The sequence below is a fragment of the Chrysoperla carnea genome, chromosome 1 (genome assembly GCF_905475395.1).
Source record: "Chrysoperla carnea chromosome 1, inChrCarn1.1, whole genome shotgun sequence".
Taxonomy (NCBI): Eukaryota; Metazoa; Arthropoda; class Insecta; order Neuroptera; family Chrysopidae; genus Chrysoperla; species Chrysoperla carnea.
The window spans coordinates 52,853,961-52,878,009 of record NC_058337.1 but is presented as its reverse complement, the minus strand read 5'-3'; the positions used below and the strand labels follow the sequence as shown (position 1 = coordinate 52,878,009).

At 31.5% G+C, this 24,049-nt stretch overlaps 1 protein-coding gene across 1 annotated transcript in view; it reads left to right on the top strand.

Annotated features, from left to right (window-relative positions):
• The window catches only part of LOC123305822 (serine-rich adhesin for platelets-like), a 233,997-nt gene that overhangs the window by 132,211 nt on the left and 77,737 nt on the right, over positions 1–24,049 (top strand). Inside the window, exon 3 of the mRNA XM_044887655.1 lies at positions 19,472–19,614. Coding sequence (XP_044743590.1) covers positions 19,472–19,614 — 143 coding nt within the window. The remainder of the gene's footprint in view (positions 1–19,471; positions 19,615–24,049) is intronic.

Genomic DNA, 24,049 nt, shown 5'->3' with positions numbered 1-24,049 from the left:
TTAAGTTCAATTTCCTATAATTTTTTTTATGGTATTCAAACGCAAATTATTTTGTTAATATTGAACTAAGCCATATAGTAGGGTTTATTTTCAACCTATTTGACGCATAAACCGGATGTATGAAATGTATGTTGTTTGAGTTGGGGTAAACATTAAGTTTTACCCACTTTTTTACTAAAAATTAGGGATGTTCCGACTAGTTCGTAAAGCCCAATATCCGAGCACTTTCGTAGTCGGCGTAAAGGAGGAATTACATTCAAAAAAACCTTGATTGTTAATTAACATTTTTATTGTAGAACAGTCTTACATATTCTGTTGGATGTCGATATTTGATATGGTTGTTTTAACTATTTATTCAAGCAAAAAAAATGTTGAAAACAAACTGAAAATTTACAATTAATAATTAGAACAAACTGCAAGAAAAAATCATTTTTATTAATAATTTTAATAATTCCCATAACTAATGTTAATTTAAGCTAACTTATTATCTGAAAAACTTGCATAATTTTCAGATAATCTGTTAAAAAATTTAATTGTGATTTTTTTACATGATTATAAACAATTTCTCAAAATTTTAAGTTACTAATTAAATTTTTAGTTTTTTGCTGATATTTTGTTTTTTGTCGTGTCTTAGCTTAATGAGAAATAACAGTATTGTACTAATGTACTAATTTTTTTACAAAAAAACACTACTCTGAACGCTGCAAACAAACAATGCGAAGTAAACAAAACACAATTGCGACAAGCTGTATATACGAAGCGCCACGAAGATAATACCTCCGAAACAGTTATCCGCTTGTCCGAATAGTGGGCCGACTTGTCGGAGTTTTTACAACAAACTAACCGGCTAAAGCCATAGTCGACCCTTCACTGCTAAAAATGGCTTGTCATACAAAAACTATGGCGTTTTTGTCAAAAATTTAACTTCTAATAGCCATCTAATTGCTAATGAACTATTCACTCTTTTAAAATACAATGCATAGCTCAAGGAAGGAAAATGTTTGACATTGAATCACACGAATTTTTAACAATTATTTGCATTTGTTGATTTACTTTATTACGATTTATTTATTATACCATGCATATAATATGAAATTTGCAAGGTATACTAAATTTATGTTGGTTTAGATGTTAAAGTAAAAAATACATAAAATCACCTAATTAGTCCATTTTCGGTTGTCCGTCCGTCTATGAACACGATAACTCAAAAACGAAAAAAGATATTAAGCTGAGGAAGATAAAAAGTGAGGTCGAGTTCGTAAATGAGCAACATAGGTCAATTGGGCCTTGTAAACCGTTAGAGATAGAATTACACTACATTTTTTGAATAACAAATTTTCTGGCCAAAAGATGATAGTTACGTCACTTCAAGGTTAAATATATTGCAAATAAGCCCTAATCTCAATCATTGTACCGAATTACTAAACACCCTATATAGAAACAAAACAATAGTAATATGATAAATTGTAGTAAATTTTTTTTTCTTTAACTTTAATTTAAAGTGAAACAACTATTATTGGTCATTTAGAGATAATTCGAAATGAGAAAATAAATAAATTTTAATTTGTCAAATGACGTAATATGGATAACCCGTAATTAATAAATAATTAAATGAATGGTGTGATTGATGTATTAATAATTGTGTTTAATTATGTGCACAATTATGGACAGACAAAATACAAATTCATTCATAGTAAAATTATATTTGTAATGTATTTAAGGTAGTGCTAACATGGTAATAGCTAATAAAGTAAGGCTTCATTCAAACGTTTACTCTAGTTATGGTTATGGACGAATCTATTATAACATTTCATTGTAAGTCATGAAAAAAGAATACTCTGTCTCTACAGAAATATATTACGTTTATGAAAAAAATAGGCAAAAAAATGTTTGAAAATAAACCTTTTTTTTTTAAATACCACTCTTTTGTAAGAAATGCAATGTTCGATTTTAAGAAAATGTATTATTTTTTCATTATCTGATGAAATTCGTTTAGATAGCGCAGCTCCTACGCTACGAATTTTTAATTTTTTTAAGTTAGCTGATATACGGTACCCTTTTTGGGGATAAAAGTAGTAATAATATTTCTCTTTAGCTCACTTCTCCAAACCATTACTGCTTTATGTTTAAGTACGAAATTTGATTATAATAATTCTTCGAAGTTCTGAAGATTTCGTATTTAAAAGCATAAACAAAATATTCAAGGGGTGGCTCAATAATGGTGATTCTAATAGCATACCCACGTCATTTTTTAGTTAGTACCACAGTATAGAGAATTAATAGGGTATGATAAATTATATATCGATAGTTTCATGATTATTCTTGTTTAGATTGTAATAAAATGTTTTCTTAAGCATAAATTATGTCGGAAAAATAAAACTAAATTAAAAATTGTTGCTCAGTTAGTTAAAGCGTAACCAATTTCGTACGCGGTATGCTTAGGGTAGCAGGTTCAATTCCCACAAAAAAACTTTATTAATTTAATTAACGGTTGTGAAGGGCTGGTGTAGTGGTATATGCATGAGGGAGGTGTACTCCGCCTCTCAAAATAATGGAGGAGCTGCAATCGTCAGCGGAAAGATGGTAAAACAACACATATATGATATGGGCCCTATGGCCTAAGTGTGTCTCTCGTAGGCGGCTAATATAACCTAACATAAACCAACCTAAATAAAAATAAACAAAACACAAGCATCATTGTAGGGCATATCATTAGACGATTAATAGCTTTAGGGTAATTCTCTCTACCGTGGTTACCACCCTTAAACGATACATATCAAATTTGATTAAATTTTCCCTTATCATGCGGATTTATCAACAAAAACTGGAACCAAATCAAGAGGATGTATCTCCAGTAGGTGGTCCAGGATTGCCAATTACACTTTTTTGAGTCTTTATTTACATTCTTCGAAGTATAAATGCTATGTACAAATTAAACCAAAATAACGTTATTAAATTAATCTACTTTATATATTCCCTTATTCGCAAAACTTCACTCACTGAAAGATTTCGTATTTGTAACTCTCACAGTACTATTGAGGGGGCTCGCTGTGCGCCCGGATTTAAAATTATGTATTCTATGATTTAAACAATAAGTAGTAATTTAATAAGTACGCTGCGCATTAGAGAGGACGGGGCCTCGTGAAGGTGGAAAATTCCTAAAATCAAAATTAAAAAAATATACCATTTTTGAACAGTAACGATTTTTTTCCTCTTTCAAATATCATATACAGGCTGCCAATTTTTTTTTTTTTTAAGTTGTCAACCATACAGTTACCATGATCGAATTGCCTTAATGGTATTTTACAAATGTGAACATTTATGGACATACAAAATACATACCCATTCATTGATAGTAAACAATAAATTTTATTAAATGTATAATTTGTATACAACAGAACAAACTGTAGATCTAAAAACATTTTAAACACACCACCACAAGTCACAACTCACAAATCAACATTCAATCAAAACTGAGTTGTGTTGTGCTCAATAAATTAATTAATTATAAATATATGGTGAACAGGAAATAATATTTAATTGATTTATTATTTACATTTACTTTTACAACATGAACAACCACCAATATTTTATAAAGTCACTTACACTTGTTCATTTATTTATATTTTGATTCAAATACATTTGAAACAATTTTTAAAAAACATAATGTATAACTTGTTTCCATTTTTATACAATTCAACGATCAATCTCAGTACAGAGTGTATAAAATTGTAAACGAGTTATATAAGTTAACGTTATGTATTCAATAAATGTCAACCATCATCATCGTTCAAATAAATAATAGTTTTAAAAAAACTAAAAAAACACGACAAAAAAGCGTGTTTTAGTTTATTAAACAATAGGGTATTCTACTATATTTGAAAAAGTACTTCAAAATGTTGATTTTGCTAATAAAAAGCCATTTATTTCGAAAAAATATACACGCTTTCTTGCCAAAAACTTAAATTAAATTTTAAACTTTTTGAAACTGTCAAAAACGCGGGCATCCAATTTGGTGATGTAATATCGGTATCATTATACGAAATAACACAGATAAGTTTGACAGATATATTCATAGACAATTAATTATAATAAATATAAATATTTATTATCTATGGAAATATTATACCCAGCTGTCTACACTGAACTAACTGGTGGTCTATGGTTCATACCGATATGACATCACATCAGGGTTTGCCTGCGTTGTAGGTCACGAGATATACAGTTTAAAAACTACAATTATTAATTTTAATATAATAAAACAAAAATGTGCTTTTATGACTTGAAATCAGAATATTTAAGTATATTTTTAGATAAATTTTAACTATTTTAAAATTTCATAATTTATTTTTCACTACCGAAAGTACCCTATTATATATTTATGAAAAATTCAAGTGTGCGAAATTTTAATTCAATCCGACGTTTTGAAGTGGATGAAAAGCACGTTCAAATATTATGTTACGTAGATACATACCAAGCTAATAAAAGCATGTTAAAATAGCTAGTTTTTTGTCACAAAATTTTTTGTGTCTGTTCAAGGAAATCATTTTAATTGAATTAATTTGATTTAAGATTAAATAGCAGTCTTTTTATCAAACTATATTTTTAACAATGCGTGTTTCTAATTTTTTACTGTTTAAACGTCCATTTTTTTATTCAAAATTTGATCCCAAAACATTTTGTAAGACTATAAAAAAAACTTCCCCAAGCAAAAAAAGATGCCAAATAAGGAGAGATTTTGGAATGTAATCTTTGGAATGTAATTTGCAGTGTTTTTTTTTCTTCTTTTATTATAAAGTACAAGCTTTTATTTAGTGGTCTGCCTGTAATCAAATCCTGCAAGTCAGATGGGATCCACGTCCTGGTTTCCGATTGAGCTGAAATTTTGCATATATATTTAGTTTGGATGACAATGCATGGTAAGGTTATGGCGTCCTGATTTCCTGATCGCTTCCACCATATTTGATGTATATATACATTTTTTTAAGGAACAAGCTTTTATTGTATTAAAAAGTAGAAAATAATTGTATGAGTCACTCATACCCGACTATTTGTAAAATCTTCAGGTTCACTTCTTCTAATACCAAGAATGAACCAAAAAAAAATTAGGCATGTGGAGTAGATGAGGCGTTCCGTTCATTTTTGATATTTTAAATTGAGCGCCTCAAGCTTTTACAATAGTCGGATAGTACACTTTTTAGTACAATAGAAGCTTGCTCCTTAAAAAGTATTTATTTATTAAAATTTTTATACTAAACACGGATGCACAAAAATTACATTTCATAATTTCAAACGAAACATTTTATATAATCAATAATTATTATTATATCTGATATTTTATATTGAAATAATTGCGTGGTCTAATTTAAATTTTATTATTTTAATTTTATTTTGAAATCTTAAATTATTTTATTTAAGTTTTATTTAATTTTAATTTTTAACCACAAACAAAATAATAATTTAATAAGATTTTTATTATTTAATCAAATCAAATGGGATTGAGAGTATAAAATTAAACAAACATACCTACCAGTTAATAATCATATCTTACCATGTGAATTATAATAATATATACAGAATATTATTTAACTCTTAACTGTAGGCGTAAAAAATTTATATTATTTACTTTTGATTGTCCATGACTATAAATTAATATATAGATGTTACCGTAGAGTAATGGTATCTCAAGGGCGTCGCCAGCCAAGCCAGAGAGGAGGAACAGGATGGAGAAAAGAAAAAAATTATAATAAATGTGATATTAGAAGTAGCCGACAACTGATGCGAAATATAACAGACTCACGAAATTCGACGTTTTAGGTGAGAATAAGATATCGAACAACCAATGACTGACAATGGATATTTTTTTTGTATCTTTTGGAGATAGCTACCCTAACTCCCCACCCTTGGAAACGTTTTTGGAGAGTGTACAACTCGATGCACATCTAACGAGATACGGCCTCATGAATCGTCGTTTATAATTTTGGAAATTTCTCCAATGGTTACCTAATATTATTTATTCAAACTGAAATGTTGAAAATAATGAACGTTCGAGAAAATATTTAGAAAAAAGTTTTCTTTCAATAGTCAGTAAATTTTCAAAGTTGCGATAATTAACGAAACTATATCTTGTTTATGATGGGATACGTACATGGGATAAAAACAGTGGCGTAGCTATTCTGTTGAGACCTATAAATTCCTTGAATTGGGTGTAAAAACAGCTCAACCAATCTTATAGGAAATCATTAAGAAAAGTAAAAAATTTTAATTTCAGCACAAAAATTTATTTTTAGTACCTTTCACATATTTATTTTTAATACAAAAATGAATCCATAGTAACATTGTTATTACAGCATACGTGATATTTTTCGATTATTTTAAAATAATTTGTATAAAAACTTGCAATCGATATTTTAACGATTATTAAACCGTTTATCATCCACCGCGAGTCTGCCTGTAGAGTTTCAGATCGATTGGATTATGGGAAAAGGGTTAAAAGTCGATATAAAGTTTTTTCGGCAGGTAAGCAGACAAGCACGCAGATACAATAACTTAATAAAAGAAGTAAAGTATAATAATCGGAGAATAATTTTATCTATATACCTAACAATAAATTTATTTATTTATGATTTCTCATATCTGTCAAAAGTTAGAGAATAATTACATTTGAAAATAATACAAATAAGGATCATATATTATTGTTGCATAAAATGTTATAATTTAATAAATTATAGGCGAAAAGGTATTACCCGAAAATTTACATTTTCGTAGGTAAAATAATATTTTGTGAAATTTGTATCTAAATTATTAACCAAAGATTTGCATCTATGGTTGAAATATTCGAGTACAGACAGCTTTGTAAGGTTTGAATTTTAAATAAGAGCATAAATTAATTCCAATTATTTTAAATTTCCCTGGATTATTTTGTCCTACGAGGAGCTTATTAGCAGTATAGATTTTAAAAACAAAAATTTACATTACAATTAAATATACTGAAAACGACTTTCTTCTATCAAATTCCATGATTTACCCTTCATTTTAAAGCTTATCTTCACGGTCTATAAATGTATCTACCGCTTAAGAAAATCAGGCTGGAGAAATAATATTAATTTAATGTTCAATTATGTTCATTAAGTAATTTGTGTATCATATCTGTAATAAAATTGCCTAAAAATAAAAATAATCTAAATTACTCACTTATATATTATCACTTTTGCCTGTTTTTAGCCACCGATACCACTATGCGGAATTCCGTAGGGGTCGGCCTTGTACATATATATTTTGTCCCACTAATAATGTTGCTTAAATAAATTTTGTATGTGGATCCGTTGGACCCACAATCACATATAAGGGTAAAAAATGGAAATTAGTTTCAAAATATACATATAATATTAAATATAATAATTATAATGATTTAATAATGTATATATATGTATGATTAAAATAATGGATTTAATTTAAAACATGGCTGACTGATTTATAAAACTTCGACAGACTAGTTTGGCTACTGTTTGTTGATTGTGTAATAATACTAATATCATTATTATTATAATTATTTATTAATTATTAATTATTATTATTTATATAATTTTAAATATATCTAGATATCATGTCATATTTTATTTATGATATAGGTAAAAAGTTATACCTGTTGAAAATCAGCTGTTGGCTAAGGGTTGGGCTATTCATCACGTTGTATTGCCCAACCGTTATACAGGCTTAAACCAGGAACTTGGGTGCTGTATAAATAGTGCCATTTGTACTCCCCCATCTTTGGATAGGTGTTCATTTCAAAGATTTGTTACCCAGAATGGACTCTAGGTATTTTCTACATTAAAATCGCAAAACACGATGTTAAGCTGCTTTTTTGGTTTTTGGACATCTTAGGGGAGTGTGAAAGTACGTTTTGCAAGCGAAAAAAAGTTGTGCTACCTGCGCAATACGTGAAAAACTGTAAAATTTTTTGACTTTTTTCAGTTTTTGCAGTTCAATTCGAAATTTTTTATTTTTTTCATAAATTTTTCAAATGGCTCATTAGTTGAAAATACCACGGTGTTTTTTTATCTCTCCACAAATTTGTATCTCTCTATCCTTTATATTTTTTTTATACTTACGAAAATTTGTTTCAAACAAAACTTGATTATTTTTTAACTTTAAAATTTGATATATCTCTAACAGTTTAACGTAAGCAAAACTCAAAAATTAAACATTTAAAAAAACCTTTTAAATTTTTCAAGTATTATATCTCAAAAACTATTTGATTGCTTCAAATTTCATATACCTTAAAAATGATAGTAGCAACTAATGTCAATGGTTCATAGTTTTGAATTAAGCTGCAAAAACTGAAAAAAATCCAAAAATTTTTTCAATTTTGATGGTGAATTATGTTATAACTTGACAATATATGACGAAAAGTAATAATATCACTTTTCGATATATTTTCGTCTACATTCATGAAGTTATAACAAAATTCATTACTAAAGTGGAAAATTACTTACAAATAATTTCAACCACAAGTCTAACCTTGCTTTGGTGCTCGTACTAACTTCTTTGCATTATAAGCAGGTTAACCAAATCACATGCTGGAGTAACTTCTGCTTATTACATCAGTGGAATAGTGGTTTATATGAAGAACACCACACACCCTTAAAGAGTTCCGTGCAATTCTGAAACATTCTGTATATAGTGTTTATATTATATTTATTTAGTAATTAATAATAAATATTTAATATGATACTAATTAATTATCTAATCTGTTATTATTTTAAATTAATCATTTTATGTTCATGAACACTTTTGCTAGCTGTGTGATGATTTATTTATTATTAAAATATAAACCGTATTATGGTTTGTTCTATAACTATTCGCACCTTGTGTGAGTTTTTTTGGAGGCGTTTCCATGGTAACGATACACTACTTTAATTATAGAATTGTATGGGTGCATATATAATTGTATGGATTGCATTTATGACTTACATTGAAAATTTTATATTTTTGTCTCACAAATTTAAATAATTATGATAATTTACTAATGTTGGGTACGAAAATCAAATTAGGAAAATTAGCTGGTGCTTACCTTATTATTATTCCTTGGAAAACATAACTTTATTTAAATTATTATATTGGCGCGATATCGTCCATAAAAACACATAAAACTTTATATAACACGTATATTGTTTAAACTGGTTTTTAACTCAACGATCAAAACGTATATTGATTAAACTGGCTTTTAACACACCACAACGATCAATAAGGTATATTGATTAAAGGTGTGTCTAGATCACGCACATAATTTGCGCATTGTGCGTTTGTGTAGGCACCAGTGTAAAAGGAATGGTTAAGGGATCCGTACCATAAGGAAGGTCCATACATTACCCCCCACCAAAATGAACATTTTTCAACTGCAATGGATTGCACCTTTAACCATTTAGACAATTGTGAAATCGGCGATTGGCAAACCATATTTAAAACAATTACAAATACAAATAAAGATGCTATAGCGATAGCATTTGGCACTTTTACAAAACTCGAAATTAAAATTAAAATAAGCACGGGACAACATTTAACAGGAAACGGGACACAGGAAACACTAAGTGGACTGTATAAGGTTACGGAAGGACAGGGAGTATCAACAATTTACGAACGGGTCGGGTGAGATGGCCGGAACTAGTTCGCAACTTAACGATGCGAACTACTCCATCTTTCGCCGGCAACAGGGCAGTAATTCTTGCCAATGGCCATTTGATCGGGGGCTGGTTTTCGACCATGATAACCACGACATCACCCACTTTTACATTCTCAACGTGATCCCACCACTTTTGTCGTTGAATTAAAGTGTGCAGATATTCACGGGACCACCGCTTCCAGAAATGTTGGGACACTTGACGCAATAGTTCCCACCTTGGGATACGATTGGAGGGTACATTGGTAATGTCTGGTTCAGGGCGAGACAATAACGGGGCTCCGATCAAAAAATGACCAGGAGTTAGGCAAGAAATATCGTCAATGGGACAAGAGGCAGAAATACCTAACGGACGTGAGTTCAAGATGGCCTCGATGCGCGCAAGAAGGGTACACAGTTCTTCGTATAGCAAGGCTCTATCAGATAAGAGACGTTTTAAGTGGTGTTTAACCGACTTTACCCCGGCTTCCCACAAACCACCGGCTGACGGGTTGGCTGGAGCGTTAAAAATCCACTCGATTTCCCGTCCCAAAAGGTAATCCGAAAAAATCTTACTATTTTCTCTGACAAATTGAAAAGTTTCTTCCAAAACTCGAGACGCACCTACAAAGTTCGTACCTCGATCAGAAAACATAGTTTTGGGCAAACCTCTTCTCGCAATAAAACGATCTAGAGCGGCAAGAAAACAGTCGGTAGAGAGAGATGATAATAGCTCAAGGTGAATAGCTTTCGTTGAGAAGCACACAAAAAGGGCAAAATAACACTTATTAATTGGACTATTTCGTCGAGATTCATCTTTTATGGGATATGGTCCGGCTAGATCTACCCCAGTATGAACAAAGGGTCGACCTTGAACGAAACGTGACGCAGGCAAACTGGACATAAATGGCTGATTAGGCTTGGCAATAAAACGGACACAACGAGTACATTTGAAAATGATTTTACGAACAAGTTCACGCACCCGAGGGATATAATACGATTGTTGGATAAGACACTGGACAATTTTATTACCACCATGTAGGCTGGTAATATGAAAATGTTCCACAATGAGCTTAGAAAGATGACATTTGGCAGGTAAGATAAAGGGATGGCGAGCATCATAAGACACTGGAGCTTCGGCTAAACGACCCCCCACCCTGAGGAGATCATTATCGAGAAAAGGTGTTAAAGAGGGAAACGATTTAGAACGAACTCCTTGACGGACAGAATCTATTTCGTGTGGCAAATAAAAATGTTGAGTGATTTTTATTAATACTATTTCGGCGTTTCGAAGCTCGGCGACAGATAAACACTGGAAATTACGTTGTTCCTTGGGAAGCGAAGTGTTTCTCCTAAATCTCAACATCCATGCTATAACTCGCTTGGCTCTAACAAGAGATGAGAAACGTTCTAGAAGAAGAACAACACCATCATCTCCACCTGTAACATGGCCTATCAATGATGGGCCAACCTCTTTTAGGTCGGGCAGGTCAGGAACCGAGGCTATTTCTTGGCTTGGCCATAAAGAAAAATCTTCGCGCAAAAAATCGGGACCTGACCACCACAACTTATGGTTTACAAGCTGACTTGGCATACAGCCACGACTGGCAATATCGGCAGGGTTATCAGCTGTTGGAACATGGAACCATTGAGATGGTAAAGTCCGATCTAATATGTTAACAACACGATTAGCAACGAAAACCTTGAGTAGATGAGCAGGGGTTCGTAGCCATGACAAAACTACCATTGAATCTGTAAATAGGTAAAGCTTTTCGATATGAAGACGAGCGCAGAGTGGCAATAAAGATTCTATAATCTTAGCAAGCATGCAGCTGGCATTTAACTCAAGGCGGGGAATAGTGACTGGTTTTACTGGAGCGACTTTAGTTTTAGCACGGATCAAGCTAATCAACACGCGTTGATCCGAACAAACGACTCGCAAATAGACAGCAGCAGCCATTGCAGAGCTAGAGGCATCAGAAAACCCAACAAGCTCGGGTGGATGAATGTAAGTGTCGAGAATATCACGTGGAATTTTGATGGTTTGAAGGCAAGGCATTTCTTTGGCAAACTGACTCCATTGATCAATCATACAAGACGGTAAAGGATCATCCCAGTCGATTCCTTGTAGCCAGATTTTTTGCATCAATATCTTCATCCAGATAACTACAGGTCCCAAAAATCCTGGTAAATCATAGGTACGGGCAATTTGTGATAAAACTTGGCGTTTAGTGGTGCAATTAGGGATGGTTTCAATTCGATAGCAAAATACATCATCCTCAGATATCCATTGAATTCCAAGAACTTGAATAGTTTCAATGTCACCAAATTTGTGAGGCTTTTCCTTATATTCGTGAGGTAGGTCACTTAGAACGGCGGCATGAGAGCTTGCCCATTTTCTTAACTCAAACCCAGCCGTCGATAACAAAGCAGATAAGTCGGCACGTAGCTGACGGGCTTCAGCAATGGAGGAAGCTCCGGTACACACATCATCGATATACATGTCAGTTTCTAGAACTTTAGCAGCAGTCGGATATTTAAATCCTTCGTCTTGAATTAATTGTTTCATCACACGGAGGGCATGGTAAGGCGAGCTAGTAATGCCAAAACAAACACGGGTTATTTCATACTGTTGTACAGGTTGAGAGGGATCGAAACGCCACAATATCTGCTGAAACTTACTATCTCTTGCATCCAATTTGATGGCTCTATACATTTGTTTTACATCTCCTGTGATAGCAACTCGGTGCAAGCGGAAATTCAAAACAATATCGTTAATACTGTTTTGAAGCTTAGGACCGGCTAATAAAGTCTCATTTAAAGAAGGGAAGGTGGCATTGGTTTTCTCAGCAGGGTTAAATACAACTCTAACTTTAGTTGTGGAGCTATCTTTCGTAACTCCATGATGGGTTAAAACATAAGACGAGTTCTTCTCGGCAAGTACCATGTGACCAGAACTGAGGTAATCTTGAAGATTTGCATGGTACAAATCTTTAAACGTAGGCTGTTTTTCTAAACGTTTTTCTAATTTAGTTAGACGATTTAGTGCAGAGACACGGTTATCACCTAGCTCAGGAGCTTCACCATTACGAAAGGGCAATCGTACAATATAAGCTCCATCGGAATCACGGCGATGAGTTTTGACAAAGTGTTCCTCACATTTAACATCTTCTGGGTTCAACGGAGTTTTGACAGGCAATTCTTCAACTTCCCAAAACTTCTGTAACTGGTACGAAAGGTCTGTGTCAGAGTGCATTATCCAATATGATTGATACTCATTCGATGACATCGATGGACATTCACCCATAACAAGTGTTCCGAACATGGATGGAACCAGAGAGGGGTGACCTGGAACTACAGGTTCCGAGGTCAGAAGGTTGGCGTAATGTTGTGCTCCGATGAGCATCTCAACCGAAGCAGGGCTATAGAACTGAGGATCGGCAAGTTGTAGCTGAGAAAGTTTATTGACAATATTTTGTACAACTGGGACGGCAGGAATTTTAGTTGCTATGGCTGGTAACACAGCCGCTTCAACGGTGATAGAGAACGGACTATGTTTTGAGTTGACAGTACAAACAACAGTACCTTTGGCTGGTTGGGGTTTCCCGGATCCTATACCCGAGATGCGAATGTTAGACGCTGTCATTGGTAAAGTAAGGCGATCCTTTAGTGATTGGGAAATAATATTGATCATACTTCCTGGATCGATTAAAACTCGGACATCATGATGATGACCAAATACATCAGGAATACTAACTATAGCAGTTCCCAATAGGATTTGCTTATGCTGATGTACAGACGGCGAAGGCATAATATTACCTGACAGTGCAACGGTAGGCTCACTGGCAGATGATATAGGAGGAATATTGGCTTTACTATCATTATGAAGCATGGTATGATGGGCTTTGGAACCACAATGTCTGCATGAAAATTTAGAAGAACATGTCGATCGAGCGTGTGGTCCAAAACAGGAAAAGCATAAAAGTTTTTTACGTAAAACTTCATAGCGTTGCGAAATAGTCATATTACCAAACTGATTGCATTCTACGACTCGGTGAGATTTAGCACAACATGGACAGGTGTGACTCAAATCTGCAGGCTTGGAAGAGGTTGATTGCACACTAGGCTTCAGCGGAGGAGAAGCATGAGCAACCATGGCTCTTTTAACTGGAACTTTCATAGAACCCATCGGCTTAGGGTAATTTGTCTTTGCTGACGAAGAGTTAATTACCTCACATGTAGCAATACGCCCTTCTACAAATTTACGGATATCGGCATAAGTTGGTACAGTAGGATCGTTAGCTCTTGTATCCTCAAAAGCTTGACGTGTTTGAGGATCAAGCAGCCTAAGAGCCATGAACGAAATAAGAAAATCCGAAACACTAGTTAAAGCAAGGTTGTTTAAAGCTTCCACTTGAACATTAAAATCTTCTAAAAATCCTTTAAGTTGACTTTCTTGCGTAAAAGGTTTCACAGAAAATAGCTTCTGACACACATTAGATGCAATAACTCTTTTGTTTGTGAATCTAGTGACTAAAGTTTTGTAGGCAGTTTCATAGGAATTTTCCGCAAATGGTAGACCTTGTATGGCAGTCAGAGCAGTACCGGAGACGGAAGAACGTAGATAGCTATACTTTTCAATGGTTGATAGATGTCCTTGATTATGAATCAATGTATCAAATAATGATTTAAATGAATCAAACTTTTCATAAGTCCCATCAAATGTCGGCAGAGTGATATGAGGCAATTTTGGTTTGATTGTTGAGGCGGAAGAAGTTGAAACGGTTTGTGGTTCAGGCCAAGAAGCTTCCGCAGCTCTAACAGCATAGAACAAATCGTCAAATGCCTGTGAGGATGCTAAAACGTCTGATATTCGATGTTCTACAGCTGCTAAGGGGTTTGTTTCTAATATTTTATTCTGAACGGCATCGAATTCGGAATACGCTTTGTCCAACGTTTTACATCTTGCTTTAAATTGCCTGCATATGTTTAAATCATTCAAACGTGGAATTAAATCGAACGCTTGTTGTATACTTTGAAAATATCGTTCCCGCCTGGCAATTAAAACCTGGAGATCGGAAGCCGCTTTTTCCTGGCTAGTAGGCATTTTGATGATAAAAAGGGAAAAAAAAACAAAACAATTTGGAAAACAAAGTTTAAACAAGAATAATTTAATCAAACCACCTATTTATCAAAATCGATCAATTAAACAAGCAAATCCATCAAATAAATAAATCACAAATATAAATTAATAAATTACTCATTCAATCGATCAATTGTTAACAAGTTTGGAAAACAAAGGGTTTATCCAAAAGTGATTTAATAAAACTACCACTTATTCAAATGAAAATTAATCAATCAATCAGGCAAATTTATAAAATATCAAAATCAATTAATTAATTAATAAGGCAAATTTATGAAATATCGAAAATCAATTAATTGATTAATCAGGCAAATTCACAAAATATCAAAAATCAATCAATCAATTAATCAGGCAAATCCGTAAAATATCAAAAATCAATCAATTAATTAATCAGGCAAATTCATGAAATATCAAAATCAATTAATTATTAATCCATCAATTTGTTAAAAAAAACAAATGAAATTCATTTCGACATGATTGTGCAATAAAATGATATCAAAACAACACAGCAATTGTATAACATATTTTGAGTCAACAAATTCAATAAGTTCTATAATGTTTGTATTTTGTTCTTGTTTCAAATAAATTTCAAAATTAAGTTTCAAAATAAAATATTCAATTTCAATTTCAAATTAAATAATGGCAATTAATGGCAACCAAACAATTAAGTAAATGTTCACTCTGGCATGGCAATAATGTATCCCAGGGAATAACAACAAAATGGGAACGGGATTCGGCTCAGACAGGACCAAATAATGTTGGGTACGAAAATCAAATTAGGAAAATTAGCTGGTGCTTACCTTATTATTATTCCTTGGAAAACATAACTTTATTTAAATTATTATATTGGCGCGATATCGTCCATAAAAACACATAAAACTTTATATAACACGTATATTGTTTAAACTGGTTTTTAACTCAACGATCAAAACGTATATTGATTAAACTGGCTTTTAACACACCACAACGATCAATAAGGTATATTGATTAAAGGTGTGTCTAGATCACGCACATAATTTGCGCATTGTGCGTTTGTGTAGGCACCAGTGTAAAAGGAATGGTTAAGGGATCCGTACCATAAGGAAGGTCCATACATTTACATTTAAAAAATAATATTTATGCAATTTGATTTCTTATTTTCACAATTTTTAATGCATTAAGTTGAATTAATTAGTGTTTTTCAATAATTTTAATTTGACATTATCCATAACATTAACATGGAAATAATTGCAAAGTAGTCATAACAGCGTCCTTTATCGCCAAAATTTTTTCACTGGAAGCGCTGGCATCGATTTTATTGTCCCTACCATGACTACGCACACAACGAATAGCTGTACCTTGCAGCTAGGCTTGTGAGATCCAGGCCTCTTTTAACTTAGATGACGATGTTTGTTGACAGACCAGGTATACATCAATCATCACCTCATTCATCATTTATAGTTATTACTCTCAATGGAAAATATTCGGTATAGATTTATTCGCTCTATCGGGAAATCAATAGTCAATATTTATACATAAGATTAATTTCTAGATTAAACAAATCCCTGTATTTAATTAACATTGTCATCCATTAAATTTATGTAAATTATTATTGGACCACAATTTTTTTAAATTAATATTTTCAAAAATTTCACGATTTCCACAGCCGACTTCACCAAATTAGATGCCCGCCTTTTTGACAGTTTAAAAAAGGTTTAAAATTTAAGTTTTTGGCAAGAAAGCGTGTGTATTTTTCCGAAATAAATTTTTTGTGGCTTTTTATTAGCAAAATCAACATTTTTCAAATATAGTAGATTACCCTATTGTGGGTGTTTTTTGGTATAGTAGAATACCCTATTGTGCATCTTACACTTGTACAAACACACACAAACACAATAACTAACTTGTTTGCATTATCGTGCATAACTCAATTTCCATACAATTATTGCGGGTTCTTTACGGTCCACTTCAATTTTTTAACCGGGAAATAATTTCTGGCATAATTTATTTAAAAAAATATATATAAAATCTTATATTGCACGTGTATTATCCGGTACGCCCTAAAAAAACTTTTACTTTGCAACGCTCAGAAATTTCACTTTTAATTATTTCAACATTATATGGATTCAGTTCAAAATAAAACAACATACTAAGTAAAAGAACCATTTCTTAATGGCATGGATCAACCTGTACAACGTCAATCAATTACAAATATGATAAATGTAATAATAAACAAACCGTGGTGAATATGGCCCTTGGGAACCAACCCAATATATCTTTTAATTTAATAAATTGTTGTAATTATTGATCAATTAAGGTAGTACGATCGACCAAAGCAATTTAAGATTTAGGGTTAAAATTATTTGTACCTTATTTTTAACTTTGATGATGAATTTTGTTTCTCATGAACGTCAACGAAAAATAAGAATAAAATTTTTCAATATCTACCTTGGTTTTCGAAATATCGAAAGCTAAATAATTAAACAAAATTTTCAATTTTCGATATTTTGAAAATTACTCCAGATATCGAAAAATTTTAGTCTTATTTTTCGTCTTATATTGTCAAGCTATAACAAAATTGAAAATATATATTTATTTAAATTCGTGTCCCCACTACTTTGCTCATACATCCTTAAGTAGCCGGGCACAACCGGTTTTTTTGTTTTCCACCGACTACTTTTGGAGAAATCTATGAAAACATATCATCCATCTACCATTTTACCATAAGACTAATGTTAAATATGCCTTCCTACTTTTGCAGTCATTTATTTATTTAAATAATCGGACAACCCTGCCTAAAATTTTCAGAATTGATTTAGTTTTAGCCAACATCATACAAAAAAAATCAACCTTTTTATTTAAAACTGCCTTGGTGCTCGTGCATCCTTAGACTAAAATTTATTTTATACAACTATTCATAAATATTTCCGTTTTACTAAACCAATCAAGTTGTTCCTAATTTGATGTACTAAAAAGAACCCATATTAATTTTGTGTTCAAAACTTTGCTTTGCTATGTTCCGATTTGACTACAAATCGAATATTGCCCCCACATTAATGAAAATTCAAAAAATTCAAATTGATCGACAATTTACTAGATGGGTACACTGTTCCATTTCGATTTTCGAGGTAAAAACAATGACTTATTAACAGAAAGTGAATGATAATATTTCTACGTATATTTTGAACATATTTAAAAAGTTGACGACTATGAATTTTAAAAAGATAATATGAAGAACATATAAAAAATATTAAATGAAACATCAGCTGCCTGCCAATCACAATCACAACATAACCTAAACGAACAACGAGTTATGAGTACCTCTATTTTATTTATTAAATTAAATGAAAAAAATTCCGTTATATTGTCTCTACACACTTGTACATGTATTTCCGTATGCAAAATATATTTTTACAGGATGTAAGAGATCGAGTAATCACAGATTAGACACAAAATGCTCCAATAGCTAGCGGTAGTAAAGCCTACTTGACAACGATAAATTTTTTCTTTTTAATTCATAGATTTTAGTGTTCTTAAGAAGGAAGTTTCATAAGTGGACCAAAGCCCTGAAAAATAGCCATTTTTATGAAAAGAGGTTTATATTACGCAGGTAAAATCTAAATTCAAAAATTAATTATATATTTTCTTAATTATGGCAGCAGAATCTTAAATCACAATCTAATAGGGTATACTACTATTTTTGAAAAAGTACTTTAAAATGTTGATTTTGCTAATAAAAAGCCACCAAAAATTTATTTCGGATAAATACACACGTTTTGTTGCCAAAAACTTTAAACCTTTTTTAAACTGGCAAAAACGCGGGCATCCAATTTGATGACGTAATATGGGTATCACTATACGAAATAACACAAATAAGTTTGACGGTTATATTCATAGACATCTGATTATATATGTATATATTATACCCAACTGTCTACACTGAACTAACTGATGGTCTATGACTCATACCGCTATGACATCACAACAGGGCTTACCCGCGTTTTAGATCACGTGATATATACTTTAAAAATTACGATTTTTAATTTTGATATTTTAATAGAAAAATGTGCTTTTATGACTCGAAATCAGAATATTTAAGTATATTTTTACATAAATTTTAGCTTTTTTCAAATTTCATAATTTATTTTTGACTAACGATAATACCCTATTGTAGGTTGGATCTATTTTACACCTTCTATCTGCCACTTCAATTGAATAGGAAATATTTGTGACACTCTCACAGTTGTTATGTGATATATATATATATATATATATAGAGACAATTATAAGTTTATAAAAATATTTGCTATCCAATCCAATCTCAGTTTTCTTGCTCTCATTTATCACAGTTCTAACTATAAAAGGGAAAAAGTAAACGATTTGCTTCAACATACCAACTTCAATAGAGAGTCAATCCCTCGAAAATAAATTTGCTTAATTATGCTAACACACCCTGTAATTTGTTTATATTTTTAAAAACATTACCTACACTATTTTTTTTAAAAGAATTCATTTCCGGCATTAAAAATAATTAAAAATTATATTTTATAATTGTTTTATCATTTATTTGAAACGAATCGCAACGAATGGGAGTTTGAATCTCACATGAACTGAGAGCAAATATGTAATTAAAATGATTGTAAAAGTTTGTGTATTTGATGGTGTTTTAAATACATTTATTTTTGTTACAGGGAGATTCAGGCAGCGACTGGCGAATGGATACATGAATTTAAACGCAGATCAAGTATACGACGCGATAGTCGAACGAACATCAATTTACAACCGGCAACTGATATTATCAAAAGGACTATAAGACGTTCATGGACGATATCAAGTAGGTTTTAATTTTATAGTTCATTATTACGTTTATACCCTATAAATGAAATATATCAGAGTATATTAAGTTTAGTTCGTAAAGCTTAGAAATACTGAAGTTACAAAAAAAATTTTTATATTGGTTTGCATGAAATCATCTAATTAGTCCATTTCCATTTGCTCGTCCATCGGTTCGTGTATCTGGTCGTGAGCATGGTAGCTCAAAAAAGAAATTAGTTAACGAGTTGAATTTTATTAATTATTCGGTGTTCAGGACGTTCAAAGAGACTTGGAGTTCGTAAACGATATAAATATTGGGTCATGACGTAGCACCCGTGTTTTAAACCGTAATAGGTAGAACAAAAATTTAAGTTCAAAAATTTTTCCTGACCTTAAACAACTTTTGTTTTTTTAACATTTTCTCGTAAATATCGTGAGGATTTAGGCAAAACTTAAGGTTCCATTTTGTCAAAAACTATAAAAGATGGAGTGAGTATATTGATTCTAAATTTCTACTAAATCCCTTCGGATAATATAAGAATGTCTAAATTCGGGGACAAATTTTTTTTCCATAAAAGCATGCGAATTCCAAAAAACGAAAATAAAATTCCAAGTACAATTTTTGGGAAAAAATGGCCGGCATTTATATACATTAATTTATTTGTTTATTTAAACTTAGGTACCTTATTTATAAGTATAATTCAAGCACTGATATTCAGCACTGAAATTAATTTTAAAGTAACTTACCAATAGGCTAGAAACTTGAACATTGATAAAAATTTAATAACAATGCATAAAAATTTAATAAACCGTCCGAAACATCGGCAAGACTTTATTATATTATAAAATTGATATATTATTCTTGTAATATTTTGATTGAAAGCAGCCAATTGTAAGAATTATTTAAAAACAAGGAAAAGTTTTAGTTTCTTAACTTCACTAATTTAACTTAATTAAGTTTTATTTATTTCTTTATTTGATTTATTTGATTATGTGAACAATTTGAATAATTATACGATTTTATCATGCGATTTTTGAGGTTTTATTGCACTTGCACTTTTATTTAGCTACCTAAGTATATAGTTTAACAACTGTAAGATACTATACCAAATGATTTGTTGACTACTTCACTTTGAAAAGATTCTTCTTGTATTTTGCCAACCAAACATTTATTTTTATATAACATCTATCCAATTGTAAGAATTATTTAAAAACAAAGAAAAATTTTAGTTTCTTTATTAATTTGGCTTAATTTAGTTTTATTTACTTCTTTATTTGATTCATTTGATTATGGTTTAGCCTTGTGCCAAGTTTAATTCAAATCGTTGGAGTCATTTTTGAGAAAAGCGCAAAAAAAAGGTTTTCCCAAGGGAGTGAACCTTCTCGAATTTTCCCTGATATACGTTTTAATAGGATGTATTAAAATACGCCCTTGGATGAGATATGAAATTATTTCACGGAATGGGGTGGGTAAAAATGCTTTCATTCTTCTTTCTCCTATTCTATTGCAATGAATCAATCATTTTCGTTGTAGGTATTCATGAAATACTATAATTTTGAATTTTATGAGAGGAGATCAATTCATTTTCCGCAAATGAATCTTGACAATTTGAGAACACATCAACCTGCTGACTTTCTTTTCAATGAAATTTTTGACAGAGCTTGAAAATGTATTTAATTTGGTTGCGCAATCAGCTTTCTACATGAAATTCTCGAACTAAACAAATCTTAAGTGGTTTGTCTGGCGTTAATTAAAGTGAAAAAAATACAGTTATGTAAATGTGAAATATAATTTGAATATGTATATATCCTATTTATTAAGTGTACGATACCATGTCCTCACTAGGGACAAAAAGTTTGTAGTTACTTAATTTGTTATACAGCAAATTCTAAGTAAACTGAACCTTTAATACACAATCGTATCTTTATTATCGCATCTCAAAAGTTCTTTAAAAATTCTATCTATTATTGTTTTTGAAAAATCATTTACAGTTTAGTACAAATTAAAATGCAGCTCGTAGAAGTGTCGTGAGCCTGTGTGGATGACTTTGACGTAGGTCAAAGTCATCCACACAGACGAATATTCTCCATTACCTTTTCGTTCGATTAAATGCAATAATGAAATATTTTTAAGTCGGATTTCCTATGAAAGCTGACGTTTTTTGAAAAAAAATTGTTTAGATGGAAAATGTTTTTTTATGAGGATCCATTGTTAACTGAAAGTGTTCGTTCTATCTCTTACCCTTTAGGATCTAAATTGGCTTTAAATAAAGCCCAAAAACTAGGTACAATCCGATGTCAGCACATGATGTCCCCCATCAAACTCTGCAACTGTTTAAAGTTTTTTTTAATTGGTATACATATATGTATGTTCCTTTGCGGCTCTCTAGACATCAAACGATTTGGATGACAAAAAAATTGATTTGGATGATTCTTACTTTAATCGATTTGTTTTAATCTAGCTTGCTTTTTCAAGAAAAGAAAAGTATAAGTATTACTAAAGTTAAAGAACTAAAATGAGTGCTAAACGACCTAAATTACGTATAAAAAGAATCAAGATATAAGAAAATCGATTAAATACTGCTCGAGCTATGATGGCAGTCTATTTGAAAAATACCATTCCGAGAAAATAAACCATTTCGAACACATTTATCTTCATGACCGCTATGTGTGTATATCTGTGGCATTGTAACTCCTAAACGGATTAACCTATTATAAGTTGATTTTGTGTTTGTTAGGAAGGTAATTTATTGGAGAGTGTCCTTAACTGAATTTAAATTTAGAGCATTATTATGGTTTTGAGACATATGAGACCAGAAAAAGAACTCTTTAGAAAATCGACGGACTTATTTGAGCATCGCTCAATTTAGAAGGCTCATCGTTTCTAGAAATACCTCTCAACCATATATTCATTATTTTGTTTGGTAATTAAAAGAGAAGGAGAGGAGATGTATGTAAATTTTTATAAAATATTGAAGTTAAAAGTAACAAAATCCTGAGATAATTTCGTATTAATTATTTATCAGGTTTTAAATTATTTCATCATTTCCTCCATATATTATTTCCCTCATGCCTGAGTCATACTTATCAATACTATTAATGAGCTCTTAAAAACATTTCTTACATCCAAAGCCCAAAATTTATATAATGGCAAAAAATATCGAAATGCGTTTATTTGCCCTTAGAATATAAGACTATTTAATGAATTAGCATCGCTTTTACTTTTTATTTTGTGCATCTCGAGTAGTGACATATAACGTAGGTCGATTAAAACGAGGGCTGGATACGTTTTAATATTTTTTTGATTGGAAAAATCACTAATGACACCAAGCAGTTAATATGGAAGTCATAAGGAGTCCTTTATCTTAAGAAAAGCTGGGAAACATTTTTTAAACAAAATTAGTAAATTTGAACTACGAATGATACATACTCTCTAAAATACAGATGATAAATATGGAAAATAATTCATGTTTTAAAATAAAACGCTTTAACTGAATAAAATGAATTAAAAATAAAATTTATGAATCTGAAATACAATTCTAAAATGCGTTTTACCTTGTCAAGTATAGTTAAAAAGTATATACAGTCAAACCTGAGTAAGTGAGAACTGGATAAGTAAGAAAACTCCATAAGTGAGAGTAATAGACAGGACCCGTCATTTTAAGCTCCCAAAATCTCTATTATCGAGAAACAGGAACCTCTGCGAGAGAGAGTCGTTTTTCCCTCATGGACCTCCGTAAGTGAGACTGCTACTTATCTATACCTCTATAAGCGACAGTCGAGCTTTATTTATTTATATCATTTAAGAAGCACATTCGCACTTGCTGTGACTTGTTATTGCTGCGTACCTCTATAAGAGAGAAACGCTACATATGTACCTGTATTAGCGGGAAACTTGGGTAGGTGACAAACCTGTATAAGCGAGAATAAGATTGTGAACCCTTGAACTCTCGCTTACCCAGGTTTGACCATAGAAAAACAATTAATAATATAAATGATTTTAAAACTCTGATATTGAAGGTTTATTTTGACTGTACAATATAAATAATTTAAATTATCTCTAGAAATTGATCTGGAGATGATAACAAAAAGTACCTTATAAAACAAATCACCATAGGCGAAACGTTCGATTCGTCAAAGGTGCTGTTTTGGCCGAAGATGATCAAAGCCGAAGACAAAGCTTCGTTCGGACCATACTGTTCAGGTTTTTACTGTAAAAACGGCTGGAGCTTGACGTAAACTGGTTTTAGATATTATTAAGCCTGCATTTATTTAATGTGACTAGCTGTCCGATCTCGGGTACTAATTATTCCTGCTATAAATTATTATATATTTACGAAAAAGTATTCAAAAACATTTTTCAAGTTTAAAATGAAAAAGATTTTAATAATAATATAAATATAATGCCGAATAGTACCTACTAAAAAAAAATCCATTGAAAAGTTTTTTTTCTT